Here is a 16,060-nt window from a genome sequence, read left to right as displayed (position 1 = left end):
CTAATTTGCATATCTTATAAAGTATAATTAATAATCATACCGACAATGTGTCTGAACTACTTACTACCTATATAATACTTGCATTTGCTTTAAATGTTCGGAATAAGCTAAAAGATTCCGAGAAATGCATAGGTATGTAGTTGTACAGCTATATATAATTTAAAAAAGACAATAATATTATACATTAACAATTTTAGTTCAAATTAACATTATAAGAATAATATATACACTAAACTTAAAATCCTTGCTGTGGACATTTATTTAAAATTAAGTAATAATTATAATGTGAAATTAACATGTTATGTTAATTATTAAATTTAACGAGTATTACAATATACATAAATAATTAATAATTGTACAAATCTAATGTAAACATAAATAAATAATTTATAAGGACACACAGCGTCATTGTGTCATACAATAAGTAACAACACGTGTGAGATTTATATATGTTTTTATAACTTATATAAATTACACTATTAGTATAATACATAATACATAGCATAAGGTTTGTGACTTTTTGTCAAATTTTCAGGAACACGAAACTTATAAATAAAAAAGCTCAGAGAATATAATATAAAATCAATACCTAGTTATTAGTTACGAACGCTTTGCAGTATTGTACTACACAAACTTATAAGTAATATCATGTATTTTTATTTTTAAATAATACGAACATTCGCAGTTCAAATATTTAATTTAGTCAGGTAGGTACCTATACTATATTATATTGTATTATTTGTGTAATATATAAATAATTTATATTACCTACGTTAGATTTTCATAACACACATTATTATAAATGTAAAAAGCATATTTTAGGTAACAAATTATGATATTTTTAGCCATTCAGGAGTTCAATATTATCAATAAAAAAACGAATTTTACTGATTATCATTATTGGTTTAAAGAAACGCTTTTAAAATATCAAAACACATCTTAAAAATATACATATATGCATCGTTCCGGGTTAACAAAAAAAAAAACCAGCTCCTCAAGAGCTTAGATGTACAAAAAAGACAAACAATCATTTATTCAGTCGATAGAATTTACTCAAGCAACTTCTAAGTCTGAAGAATCGGGATCTTCTTCGAGTTCTTCTTCGTCCACGTGCAGATGAACTAACCGCATGGGATCACCCCCCCTAGCCGCGGCTGCCGCCACTGCAGCTGCTAGCCCATTAGACACTCCAGGCTGATCCACTAGATGATGTTGCATTTTCCTCAGTCTATCTTGTTCTTCGCGTCTTTGTTTTCTCCATTTTGCCCGACGATTTTTAAACCACACCTATAAGAACACGAGCCACAAAAAATTCATATAAATATAATGTAACAAGGACTTGAAATATTGAGCACAAATTTCAAAATTCCATATAGTTGCTATGAATTAACACGAAATATTATTGATAAAATCACATTGGGTAATCTACAAAATATAAATAACAGCATTTAATTAAAAAAATTGTTATTACTGAAACAAAATTCTCAATACTTAGGAATTGTTATAGCTTTATACATAGATACTTTTTCTCCTGGTACACTAATAACTGACGTCTAACAGGTATAAATGTTGGTTATTTATTTGTGCATTTGTGACTTTGAGAGTATTTATATTTCCTAAAGACAGTATAGATTATGAAAATAAAAACTCGCAAAGAACAGTATTTAAAATTTTGTCTGAAACTGTTTAATAGCATCAACAACAAAATATTTTATAGCTCCGTTGTTTGTCACGGATTTTTCTAAATAACCAATTATTAAAATTAAAATAAAAATGTTTGAAATCTTAAGATTTAATTTACCTATAGGCTATAGTCATTATGTTTTATTAAATATATATTTATATCATTTTCTATTAGTTTTATAAATATACCTAAAACATGTACATACCTACCTACATTTAATACTTTCATGGATGAAACACGTCTTCAGTTTAAAGATATTTCTTATTTTATTTTATTTTACACGTAATGTGGGATATAAATATAATGACTAAAGAAGTTTATGTTTATGAATTTGTTTATATAGTTATAATAGGCATAATGAAACGATTGAGTGTTCGACATAAAGAAAATGCAAAAACGATACAAAGGGCTTCAATTATGAATTAAAATGTTTTATTTCTATTACGTAAAAAATGCTCTTATATGTTTTTTGTTTAAATTACAATAATAAATTCAAATAAAAATAGTTTCACGTTACACCTAGGTTATTTAAAGGAAGACAATTTAGTAATTCATAAGACAATAAGTAATATATGTATATATACAAATATTTAATATTATATAATAGATTAACCTTATATATTTAATGGCAAAAATTAAGTTATTGTTTTTCGTTTTAAAACTATTTATATGTTTAATCAATAGAATAAGAGAAATAAATGTTTTTTTTGTTTGCAAATGTAGAATAATATTTTTTAATAATCTCAGAAATACGGTTTTATGTACCTATTTCTATGTTATATAACTATATTCATTTTTTCATGTCGAAGTGAATGAGGGGTATTTTTTTTATTGCATTTTGCTTTTATTTTACATTTTTACAAAATATTCTTCTACAGATACAAAGAACTCTGATTATTACCATTGAAAAAATGCCACCACCTCCCTTGTCGCACGCACGATGAAAATGTCAAAATACGCTACACGTAGCAACATAGCGACAAGATAATAAATTGTAATATTATCATGTATTGGGGAACATCAGTCAAAGACGGCCTTTGTGCCAATTATTTCGGTCTCATAAACACACCAACGTTTTCACGGATCAGTTGAATTTTCCCGTGAAACACAGGTAGATAGTCTATATATAGTGTATAATGGGGTGCGAATGTGCTATAGTGTTCGATGGTGTGAGATATGACAAGTTTAATACAGACATGATATTTAGTATTTATATTCATAATATTATATTTTATAGAATTTGTGTTTATAGCTCTGATATAATAATCGCCGTCCTGTGTTTTTGAAACAATCTAATGAGGAGGGTGTTTAGTAGTTAAGTTATATTTATAGATCGAAAAAATAATAAAACACGATGCCATCATAAATTTGTATATTATAATGTGCAGCATTTTTATAATTTGAACGTATATTCCTATAGCCTATATAGTTTTAAAATTTATATTATACACAATATACACCTATATTTATATATATATTTATCTATTTATATTATATATTTTAGTTTGGTATACAATAATTCTAAAAGGTCACAATAAAAACGATATAAATAATAACTTAAGTTGACTAATAAAATATATAATATATGTACCTATTATGACTATTTTTCTAGGAGGTGGTATAGAGGAATGTTATTATGCGAAATATATGCAGAAAAATTCAGATTTTTCTATTGGTTCCAAGTGTCCCTATTTCCCACGTCCGGATTTGAATGATGACCGGGGATGGCGGCGGCCCTCAGGGAGCTTATTGTATTTTCCGCGTTACAGTTGAATAGCCTTATGATAATAATAAAAAATATTTCAGCCAGCCATATTCTTATAAATATATGATATAAAAAAAAATATTTATTATGTATATAGTATTATAAAATAATAATATTTTATGAAAAAATAACACAGAGCTCGCCTTAGTGCCCTTAGTAGTTGTTTATGTTTCGTTAAAAGGATTCTTTATCAAATTGACGTATTGTTTTTGCGTAATTCCTTCCCTTTTCCTTGCGGGTATCAGGATACATTTTATAAAAAGTTTAGGGTTCTTTCTGGATTTTGTATTATTTTTAATTTTCCGTCTGCTTTTTTAAACTTATGTAAGGATGAGGTACACTTATTAAGTCAACGAAAGTCGACTCGCAGATGTGCATCGTACACAATCAAAACAAATGAAGAAGAGCGGTTTTATTTTTAAATATTAAGACAAAGTATAAGAATATTGATAAATGTTTTATATTTTAATAGTGAACTTGAAAGACTAAAATAATGATAATGTTGTTTTTAAAGAAGAAATCATTTTCTATCACATAATACTTTTGTATTAATATATTAATATAATGTTACTGATGAGCATATTGAATCCAGAGAAAACTTGAAAAGTATTAACTATAGTTTAGTAATGAATATCATTAATGAAGGCCTTAAGTTTTTCCTTTTTAATATGTCGCTTGATACATCTAGGGACTATGCGCCATATGCCTATATGCCTGTATATAAGTGTATATACAAAATAGTAAAAATAAACATAAAATGGAAAAGTTTATGGCCAGAAATTTATTGTTTTATTAATAATATGTATTCTATATTATTTTTTTCAAAATGGATTGAAATAATTGCAATAAATGTAATTACGTTTCGTAAATTGAAGATACTGCAGTTAATGTTTTAAAAAAAAAATAATAAAGAATTTCACTTTTGTAATGATGGTTAAATTAATATATTTTGATGAAAATCCATTATTCTTTTTTATGGGTTTATGAATTCTAATGGCAAAACAGCTAATAATAATAAAAAGCTTTTGACACAATTGGAGATTTTCATTTCTAAGGGTTCGAAGATCAACAAAAGCACAGAGTGCCCTAAGTTGGTTAATCATCGCCGATGAAACTGTATAAAAGCCATTTCCCATTAATTCGTCTTGTAAACATGCGAATATTGTTACGGAAATAGAGAAAACGAAACCATATCATGAAATTTAATTAAAATAAATCCAGGAGGTTCATTGTTACCCTAAAGCCATTCGACCGAACCCAATCAAAACACTTCAGAACATGATTTCTCACCCCTAAAATGAGCAGCTAAAGAGAGAGAAAAAACCTCTTAACCCCGACAACTACATTATATTTTATAGATTTCCTATCAATTACACCCCTAAAATAATAAACATGTGTGAGTTTTCACAATCGTTTATGGCAGGCTTGGATAATAACCGCATTAGAATATGAGAGAAAAGATAATATACCATTACGAATATTTACTACCCACTTATATTCAACAAATTATAAGGTAATGGATTGATATTATGTTAAGTCCCGTAAATGATAAATGATTTTATCAACGCGTTTTAGTATAAATATTATACTATCATAGTTAAAATTATAACTAATCAACAATACAACGATACAATACATACACCAATATCCGCATATTCAAATCCAAGCATAAAAACTATTTAAATTTAAATTGTTATGTCTCTATAGTTTTATGATAAAATTATGTAATATACTAATACGGTAAATATTAATTAATTCCAAAATTTAATAATACTAAAATGTATTATAATGATTAAACATAAGTTTACATAACCATAATACCTACATTTTTATTAAATACGTTTTAACTATTCTCAGCTAAATTTGATTTTTAAATACTTGATACTTAATTTAAAAAAAATTATTTGAATGTAGAAATATAAAATGAAATATGCAGAATAATATAGTATAATTCAGAATTATGTTGTATTTTGTATTTGATCAGATTTGATTTATATTGCCTGAAAAAGTTTCAATATCAATTAAATATAGTAACACTATATTTTTGTATATTTCTGTAAAAAAAATGTATTTATAATTTTTGTTTGCAAATTTATCTATAACCTATTACATTTTAACAATAAAATTGTTTATAGTGAAAAAGATTGACTGCTGAAAGATATGAAACAAAGTTATTCATTTTATGTTATATTGTTAATTTTATTTTAGGAGAGAGCTAAACCATAGAGTTTGTTAAAAGTTAAATAATTAATTGTAAAATATTCATAAAAAAAAGCACATGTAAGTACGAAGATAATGATTTCGTATCAACATTTTAAATTAAAAACTAGGTTTCCATTTAATAAAATAAATTGAAAAGCAGAGGACATTAAAGAAATAGGATACTATATAATATTATACGCTTTGCTCACTTTGGCAGAATATAGTGTATGGAAACGTTTTGTAATATTGCACTTTATAACTACGATTAAAATCGTGGTACATATACCGATCATGTACTGTGCTATAAAACTATTCGACAGAAATCAGCAATTATTTTTTCTTGCACAGAAAAAACTATTTTAAAAACAAAATTTCCTCATTTAACTATTAAAGTATTTATATGTACACCAAGACTTAATTCCCACCTTTAAATATAAATACCTATATAGTACTGGAATTTTTATTCTCTCGTTTATTATATTCGAATAAAATTTGATTGTAAACGGTTTATGTATGGACGTATGGTTGATACTTAAAAAATGTAATATTTTTTACGTTCAGAAATTTTTCTGAGAAAAACTAAAGTGAATGTTGAAGAAATTTAAAAAAAATAAGCAAACTCTGGTTTATTCTTGCTCCGCTTAAAACTTTTTAACAAATTAAATTTTTTACCATCAGATTTATAAATTACAGTACTCCACTATCTCCTGTCGGGGTGATTGATATAAGGCGGGTGATAGCCAGGTAGCCTGCACCTGGTTGTTCTGTATCCTCTTTTTAATCACGAAACTATGAAAGTTATATTTACTATTTATAAATTATACCTAATTTATTGTACTTAGGTAAGATCTCCCGCAGGTCACAGAATAATATTTTACTCGGGGCAAGATTAAAATTTAATTTCCAAATTTTTTTTGTTCATTATGCCTGTGTTAACATATTTTGATATGCTATAAGTATCTCGATTCTAATATAGCGTACCTACCTCATAATTGTTAACACTTTTTCATTTCAAAATTATTTTATAAACTATTTATGATATGCCATATTATATATGCTTGCTATATTAAACTACGTACAGTTATCAAAATCCCAGAGGAGGGATATCCTTGCGGGCGCTCTTGTTCGTAGGTTGAATCGCTTTTAAACCTATTTTAAGTTTGAACTATATATTTGAACGCGAATATAAGTGACTTTCTGCAGACGCGTAACACCAAAGGTGTAAATAAATGTGTAATAATAGAATAATGCACAACACACTCTTTTACAACACCTACATAAAGTCTACTCTAAAGCTTAAATAAATGTAGGTACTAAGTTCTAACCTCGACTCGTTCTTCTTTTAAGTCCACCTTCAGCGCCAACTGCTCCCTGAGAACCACGTCTGGGTAATGCGTCTTCTCGAAAGTCGCTTCTAACTGTTCGAGCTGTTCCTCGGTGAATATGGTCCGGTGCCTTCTCTTTCTCTTGGCGGGTGGGCCGGCGAACATGGACGCGGGACCGTGATGATGGCCTCCAGCGGCCCCGTGGCCCCCCGTCACCGCCATGGCCATCATGTAACTGGGATAGATGCTTTGGTAACCAGCCGCGGCAACTGTAATACGACCGAGAAAAAAAAAATAGCAAATTAAGTCACCACGTCGGTTTTGTCGGCTTCAAGCCTATCGAGGAAATAAAAAAATCGCAGACCGTCAACCGCGGTCTACATTATAACGGTAATTTTTTTTGCTGTTTGGTTTATTTAATGCAGTGTTTAATGTGCGCGTACTCACAGTAGGTGCCCACAACCGACGAACGATACTGCAGCCCGCAGTGTTTTTTGGTCAGGTAACAACAACAACAATAATAATAATAATAATAATAATAATATTATTATATGTATAGTCAATATACGGTTATTGCTTATTACGCTTTCGGTGACCGCATGCACGGAAACTATTCGGCGGAGAACTTTAGAGAACAAATACGCGTCTTATAAATATTATTTAGGGGGGGGGGCGAATAAAAATAAAACCAATCGGAAGAAAAAACCTCGAGCAACGTACAACATGATTGACACGGGCGGCGGCGGCGGGAGGGTCGGATACGTATATGCGCGATATTTATTATATCTGCACGTATACATATGCATATACATAACACAATAATATACCGCCGGGCCCGAGGCACCGTTGATCTGATTTGAACCGCAGACGGGGAACAATGCAAACACACACGGCCGTCGTTGTGCATTACTTATTTATGGTTGATTAAAGTTCGATCAGCGTGCGCGGGCATCGGCGTGGTCTCCTCGACCCGAGTAACACGTACGATATTATATGTATAGAGGTGTGCGTGTGTGTGTGTGTGTGTGTGTGTGTGTGTGTGTGTGTGTGTGTGTACGAGGGAGCGAAACAAAGCTCTTAGGATTTGCTAGATTTAAGCGTCGTGTACATGTATGTATATTGTATTATAGTGCATGCATAATATTGTGTATAGATTTGCTCTGCGCCACGAGCCCGGGGAGACGGAACGTTGAAAACAGAAAAAAAAACCACCGAAAAGTCTGCCCGGAAGCTGTGAACATTACAAATTAAAACCGCATACCCGCCGCGGTCCTAAGTGATTTATAATAATATTATGCGTAGGTACCTATATACACCGCGGATACCAAAACGGTATAAATACTATGAGAAATGGATAGGAGGTACCCATTGACCGAGCACTCGCTACTAGCCGATGTCGCTTTTACTACGCACATTTAGGAGGTACCCATTGCAGACCAGAGCACCTATACAATAATATAATGGTCAATTATTGCAATGATCTTATTTTTAATCATATTTCACTCTCTCGATTTACCTTAGGTTTATGATTCATATTTATGTGCTTTTTGAAAAAAATCAATCAATACTGTCTTAAGTTGGTATTATGAATCGTGAGATACAACTTATAACTCATACTATAATCGTACCTCGAAAAATTATACACCAAGTGTGTTAGGTATAATTATTTTCTGGCTTATAACTGTTTCAACCACTCCAACAATAATTTATCGAGTGTAAACGTGTAAGCATATAGACATATGTTTTTATTAGAACACGAGTTTTTAGTCATTACACAATACATAATATTATAGTGCATAATGTATGTTTTATACTACGAACGTCAGAACGTATTTATTATTTATCTAGGGATTTGGAAAAATCACTGTTTTGTATTTTTTTTTTTTTTATTAAATTTATGTTTACTTTAAACCAACGAGTTTATTTAATACACGAGTATCATGGAAGTCACTGGTTTTTTAAATGCTAAAGTACGAGTATCAACAAGCGATTATTGTCAGCGTGTGGTATAAGCGTCTTCGTCTACCCCGCGAATATACCTTCGATACACGAAAACCCCTTTATGCTCGATCAGGTGTATTTTCATTACATTATTATTATACTTGAAAATATCAGAAATTGAATGTCACACTGCGCACAAAGCATTGCACGGCCGCGCGGCTTCACACGGTCCACAGGATCTTTTTGAATGAGCGAAGCAATTATTTGCGAAGCCTTTGCATATTGCAAACGGATTTAAAATACCGCACAAAACACAGATGTTTACTGGGTGGCAAAGGGGAGATTTGTGTGTAATACTATCGGCTGTCCACGTGTCGAAAAAACACAGTGCTTAGAAATAAAATATGCAATAGGTCATGTACAAAACCATATAATATATTAAATGTGAGCCAAGTATATATTTTACACCGTTACACCGTGCCAGTTTCCAGCATTGATACCTATTTATATATTGTTAAAATATAATACCTCATATATATACTATGTCATTTGGATATATATTAACATTTTATGCTCGATGTAATAATGAATAAGATGAAGCCAAACCGAGTAATATTGTCCTACTTTTATTCATCAATATTTGTTTTAATCACAATTGTAATGAATTACATCGAATGCCATAATTCATTTTTTTTTTTGTTTGCAATAATAATAAGCCACGGCGAATGGCTCACAGAGCTTGTATATTTACATTTTATTTAAATTTGTTATCAACATACAAATGTTGTTTAAAAATTGACCGCTGTTAAACGTTTCAGAGGGTCCCTTGCGGCTTGCAGTGTCTGTCGTAAATTTTAAGCCATATCTATAAGTAATTAATTCAATTTAAGTGAAAATACTATGTTACATGGTGAGTTCCAAACGTTTACTGGATGAGCGTCTATAAATTAGTCGGTAAATAATTGTACGTCTACTAATAACTGGAAACTGTTAGCTAATTAGAATACAAATTGTATAGGATAATATTTTTATTTTAGCTAAAATGTTAATAGAAAACAAATTCAAAACCCTCAATGATAAATTTTAAAACAAAAAACTTTAATCATTAGTAAAATTATTTATGAAACACATCATGTATGACAATTAAACCAACTTTGAAACTTTAAACGCCAAGTCAATTTCTTTTTTAATTAATATATATTTTTTACATAACTACGCAAAATAAAATAAAATTTATCAAAATATAATCGTAAATAACTAAATAATATAACATTTTTTGATTAAAAAAAAAATTGTTTGATGTAATAATGCTAAAATATATAAATATGAAGATATTCAAAAAACAATTAGACTAATTGATTGCATACAGAATGATTTACAATTCATTATTCATGTAGGTGCTATGTGTTATATTATTATTGTATGTTAGTATTACAGTAGGCTACTGTCAGTAGCTACACACTCTCCCAAAATTACTAAAAACGGTAAAAAATCACCCTTTTCATCCACCGAAAATCAACTCAACATTCACCGTACAGCAATTATACTTATTAGTTATTGTAAAAAAAAGTTATAAAGACCGTACCTATAGTAAAAAGTTGAAAAAAAATTGAATATTGATTGGTACCTATGGCATAGAAAAACTATTATATATTTAGCAATATTCAAATGTTTATATAGAACTAATGTATGTAGCTTAACTATATACTTCTTTTTTTTTTAATTCCAGGTAGAACAAGTTATGAGGAATATTCTATTATATTTTAAAGCTTTTTGACAGAGAATTCGATATTTTATCAACATCTATAGAAAAAAAAAAAATCGAAAATGTATGATTTCTTTTAATAGCTCAAATATAGTCAAAATATTCAGAAGATATAAACATCAAGTGAAAATTTCAACTATCTGTGGTTATTTGTTTTTAATTAAAACAAAATAATTAAGTCAATTTTGTGAAAAATAATTGGTATCACCTAAAAATTCACGTTTTATCTTAGCTATTCCCGCTGTTAAATTTTTGCTTTTAACCCCAACTCCTTAAGTTCGAACTTGATTTGGCTACCAAAAACCCATCTATAAGTTAAAGATCAAAGAATTTTGACAACTATACAATGTATCTTCAGAAAAAAAATACCTACATATAATTTCAAAACCAGGTATTTATTATTAAGATTAGGTCCTAAAAAATAAATAATAATATGCTGAATTAAAATATAGATATGATATTGCCCACTATTATTTGTTTTACCAATGTAGATAAAAATAAAACGAATACTCAATATATGATATTTTCATTGTGAACACTTTTTACAATTAAATACCTAGGTATAGTAATAAGTTATAAATGAGTGATGAATTGCCACTTAAAATTAGGTGCTCATATTACTTCGCCATAATATGATTTTACATGGTTGATAGCCGTGTATTTTTACTTTTTACACATGTAACATGTAAGTTATGTTTGAAAACGATGTAGTAAATATATATTTTTTTAAATATTTAAATTATTATTATTAATTATTATTATTCCAAATTACTATTGGGAGTTTTTGTGAGCACAATGAAACTAATAATGTTAGTTACTTACTATAATTCCACCAAATATAAATTAGGTCATATTTGAAAATCCTTGCTGTTTGACACGTTTTGTGTATTTAGAAAAACTAAAAATACCTAGATAGGTACTGAAACCAATATGGGTTAGTAGATGTGCTGCGGGGACTTACATGTTGTCCTTCATTTGATAGTTTCCAACATAACATTGGTCAATCATAAATATTGTAAAATAGTTGGATTTAATTGGTATTCAAATATTAAATTTAAAAGTAAATACAATATTGAATATAAATTGTATTTATTAGGTTCAAAGGAATAAAATAATTGAACAATATTTAATAATCAAACTAATGAACATATTTAATTTTAAATGGAAATTTGAGATTTTATAAATGATAAGATTTTAAATGAATTAAAGTAAATAATTATTTATATATTTTAATAATATTAAAAAAGAATATTGATAAAACATTTATATTCAACATTAGTTCAAGGTATGAAATGAATCATTTATTCTTAATTTTAACCAATAATAATTGATTAAATTTAAATTTTCATTAAGCAGGTAAAAAATTACACATCAAAAAATTTACTAAATAATCAAATAACCCTCAAAATTGACATTAATATAAGCACCAGTAGGAAGGGGTAGTGGAATTGGTCAAGTGGAGTATTCTTTAATACATTTAATAACTGAAATAATTAACTTTTAAAGCATTGTTGAAAAGTAAACTAGATGTCACGGAACAAAAGATACTAGGTAGAACAAATAGTTAATTAATATTCTTGTAGAACAAATTAAAAGCTACAAAAAAAAAATAATAAATTTATTCCTTCGTAGAAACTATTAATTACCCGATTATTACCTGATGGTAATCAATTAGTAAATCATAGATACAATTTTTTTTAAATTTTTTATTTTCGTTATTAAGTATAGATAGATCTCTGCACCAGTTTCATAAAGATAGAATATGAAATCAGAATTAAGGAATATTTTCATTTCACATATAGCTAGGTAAGAGTTACCAATATTTCCTGATCAGCTATAACAAAACCTATACTAATTATAGTACCTAGTTACTACAGTATTCATTAGTATATATATTTTGTTTATAATTATTCATTATACTGTATTGACTTAGATCTGACCTACGATTGATTCTACTTGTCCTCTTATTTAAAAAAAAGTTAGTAAATAGTTTATTATTTAAAGCTTTTATATTTTAAATAATTATTCATACCAAGGCACATTTGTACAGTGTAGCATAAAGTACATAAAGACAAGTATCTCAAAAACATCGATTTATGATGATATTCCAAACGAATTCAGTCATCTAAATGATCTCAAAAAATAGATAGTAACTATTTATATCATTTCAATAATAGGTAATATAGAAGATCCTTCAAATAAAAATAAAAAATAGTAAATATAAAATATATTCAATAATTACATAATATTGTACATATTACACAAGTTAAATTTCCTGTGTTAAATCCGTCTTCCTTATTTGATCACATAATATAATTTGTGTAAAATGAGAATAAATATATCATCATCCATTGATAACAGTGGTATTAGAGTGGGATAATAGTACATACCGGAGCACACGGGTTGTAACATTTCCCATCAAAAACGAATTTTCATTTCCCGCCAACTAAATTATTATAGTTTAGCTAATACGATTCGATACCTACTAAGTTAAGAGTTTGAAATATTAATGGTATTGCGTTCTAAAAGAAATTTAATTGGTTTAAAAAGTCTGCGATGTAAGATGAAAACGATTTCAATACCTATTTCTTATTTTTCATTTAAATGTATTTTGCATAAGATAAAAGATTAATACTTTAAACTTTTTAAAAAAAAAATCAATGTAAAATGGTTTAGCTTCTTCAGTTCAAACACGAACATTTCTATTATCACAATTCTTACGGTAAATGTTTATGCAAGCGAGATAAGAGCAGGGTCGTAATTTCAACTTTTTGAAAGGTATACTAACAAGTAACAACTAGGAAATCCAAAAAGATTTTCAGCAGCCCAAAATATATTGTACTATATCTAGTGTTATTAAAAAAAAATGTGTTTTTCTCTAAGCTAGAAAATTACAATCTTTATGTTTTCAATCTAATAATCTAATTTATTATGAATATTGTATACCTAACAATACTAATGGTTAGTACTTAATTTATTTTAATTTCAATAAATTGTACCTAAAAACATTCATTTTTTTGTTTTTCGAAATACTGGGCCCCATTTAGATAACTTGTGTATGGTGCCAGGGAATTCTAAATTTTATTTTAAGTTCCTACATGCATAATGTAACTATAACTATTCTATAAGACTATATAAAACAAATCCTGAAGTCCTCAGTCACCCATAAAATATTTAATACAAACCAAACATTTTATATCAATTCATTTATATTTCAAATAATATATTAATAATAATGTCACATCATGGCCATTGTTACCGATCCTCGAGACCAATAAAAAAAAAAAAAATATTATCGTCAGGCCAAAATGCAATATTGACAAGTTGTAAGTATACATGAGCATAGGCTACAACACATCAAACGACGCCCCTGGATAATAGTATCTTTAGGTTGGTATAAGTATTTAAGGTATATGAGCTTGACGCAAAAACTTACCTAAGAAGTTTGCGGCGGTGGAGTGCGCGTATCCGGACGCGGCTGCGGCGGCAGCCAGGTGTCCAAAGCTCAACGGCTGCTTGAAGAACCCGGTGGCCGCCGCCGTGGCCGCGGTTACGTTGTTGCGGCCAGAGGCCGCAGTGACCGCCGACATGTCGGACGACCTGGACGGAGCGAGTATGCTGTCGATGGTAAACAGCGACGAACCGACGGTAGACGTCTTCGGCACGGCAGCGGAACCAGCCGCCGTGCAGGTGGCCATCGCCTGTCCACGGGCGTCGGAGTCGCAATCGCACTGTTCCCGCGGCGACGTCAAGCCGCGCTCATCCACCGCGGCTGTGGCGGCGGCGGCGGAGGTCGGTGGCCGTTCCGTGCGGTCGTCGTTGTCGCCGAGACCCGCTGATGCACCGTAAACAGCACCGCCGCCGTCGCACGTCGTCCCGCCGAGTCGTCCGTCCAATTTCATCGGTTTCTGCGGACTTGAACGTGGGTACTATGCAATGTGTGTGGTCTGGTGCAATAGGACAGCTACGGCGGCGTTCAACATACGGCCGGAATCGTCATTGTCGGTTTTGTTTTGTCGTTAAAACCGTATTTGTCTTCGGTACGACAGCGAACACTACTTGTGATGATATTATATTAGAGAAATTATAAAAATTATTAAAAATCGATTTATCCTACGTAGGTACTAATGTATATATATATATTTATATACAGATAGATGTATAGTTACGCGATGTGCGTACAGACACGCGTATATAATTATGTATTATATTCAGTGTTTTTTCAGTATTACGCGCCAACGATAAACGTTTAATAGAGCCGTCAATCGGTTAAGTGCCGCGCGTTACGTTTGATTACCGCCGTCGCGGACTAGCGTGCGGGCTACAGTGGGGTGTCGGCTACACCGCGTCGGGATCGGGTGTCGCGCGCGATTGGTCGACTGCCTGCGGGGCCAGTACACCCCGTCTCGTCGTACGGTCCCGAGGGGGCGTGTTCGGCGGCGCTCGCGTAATCGGCGCCGTTCGGCATTTATTTGCCACCCTCCACCACGCACCTACCCCTAAACACCACCCCGCCGCCGAATACCGATCACCCCGCACAACGTTTTGCCGCCGACAACACACCACCGGTCCCTATCGTTGTATTTACACTGACACATGGGTCGCGCGCGCTCAGTTTCCTCGCCAGCCGCTGCCGCCCCTGATGCTATTTTGTGATTTGTCAACATAATCCATCGCCAATGGCACCCTAACCTGGAGACGAAATTCTTCCGAACGCTCGCCGAATAACGTCATACAATAATGATATAGCGTTTCCTAAACATTTTAATTTAAGATATTTACAAATATACCGTAATAAGTCGACTTCCCGCAATAGTAGGATTATAACGTATTATTATATACGTCCATTCAACTGCTTATATTATTCGATTGATTGCGCTCAATTCGGCACAAAATGTTGCAATCGGCTCTAGTACGCTGCTCTCGGGGCCGTGTTTAGAAATTATATATTTAGTCGGATGTTTTGAAGTGGAACCAAATTTAATAAAAGGTATCTTAAGTTTGCCGCCAAAAATATGGTTGAAATTTTATTAGAGCCTCAGGGTGCATAATTTCTAAATATACGGCCCTGAGTGCAACGAATCTAGCCGATAGCAAAACTTTGCGCGGAAAGGCGCTCAACTCGAATAATGTAAGCAGCTGGATAGACGTGAAATAATAAATTACAATTCTACTATTGCGGGGGTCCCGTGACAACATTTCCCGGTCAAACAATCCCTGACAAAATATTTCAAAAATATTCCATAACAAAATATCCCGCTTAAATATTAAATCAAAATTTTAACCTTTTTTATAAATAATAACAGTTTTTCTGAAAAAAAACTGAATATTTTATTTTTGATTATGCCGTTTAATTATTTTAATAAACTACCTATTAA

The 16,060-nt window shown here is 30.8% G+C and overlaps 1 protein-coding gene across 1 annotated transcript; it reads right to left on the bottom strand.

The window, feature by feature from the left end:
• Positions 1-829: 829 nt before the first annotated feature.
• LOC111029223 (homeobox protein goosecoid-like) lies at positions 830-15,046 on the bottom strand. Its single transcript, XM_022308176.1, has 3 exons — positions 14,119-15,046; positions 6,977-7,245; positions 830-1,287 (listed from the first exon to the last, which is right to left on the bottom strand). The coding sequence occupies exons 1-3, from the start codon at positions 14,582-14,584 to the stop codon at positions 1,054-1,056; spliced, it is 969 nt and encodes a 322-aa protein (XP_022163868.1). The 5' UTR covers positions 14,585-15,046; the 3' UTR covers positions 830-1,053.
• Positions 15,047-16,060: the final 1,014 nt, after the last annotated feature.

This window comes from Myzus persicae, unplaced genomic scaffold, assembly GCF_001856785.1.
Source record: "Myzus persicae strain clone G006 unplaced genomic scaffold, MPER_G0061.0, whole genome shotgun sequence".
Classification (NCBI taxonomy): Eukaryota; Metazoa; Arthropoda; class Insecta; order Hemiptera; family Aphididae; genus Myzus; species Myzus persicae.
Note: the sequence above shows the minus strand (reverse complement) of the source record. Positions and strands in the feature narration are given on the sequence as shown.

Bases quoted from the DNA above. Each gene is read 5' to 3' on its own strand.
- LOC111029223 (XM_022308176.1), bottom strand. From the start codon at position 14,584: ATGAAATTGGACGGACGACTCGGCGGGACGACGTGCGACGGCGGCGGT. The intron at 7,246-14,118 runs GTAAGTTTTTGC...GTCGTATTACAG, and splicing joins CACCGCCGCAAACTTCTTAG to TTGCCGCGGCTGGTTACCAA. The intron at 1,288-6,976 runs GTTAGAACTTAG...GTGTTCTTATAG, and splicing joins TAAAAGAAGAACGAGTCGAG to GTGTGGTTTAAAAATCGTCG.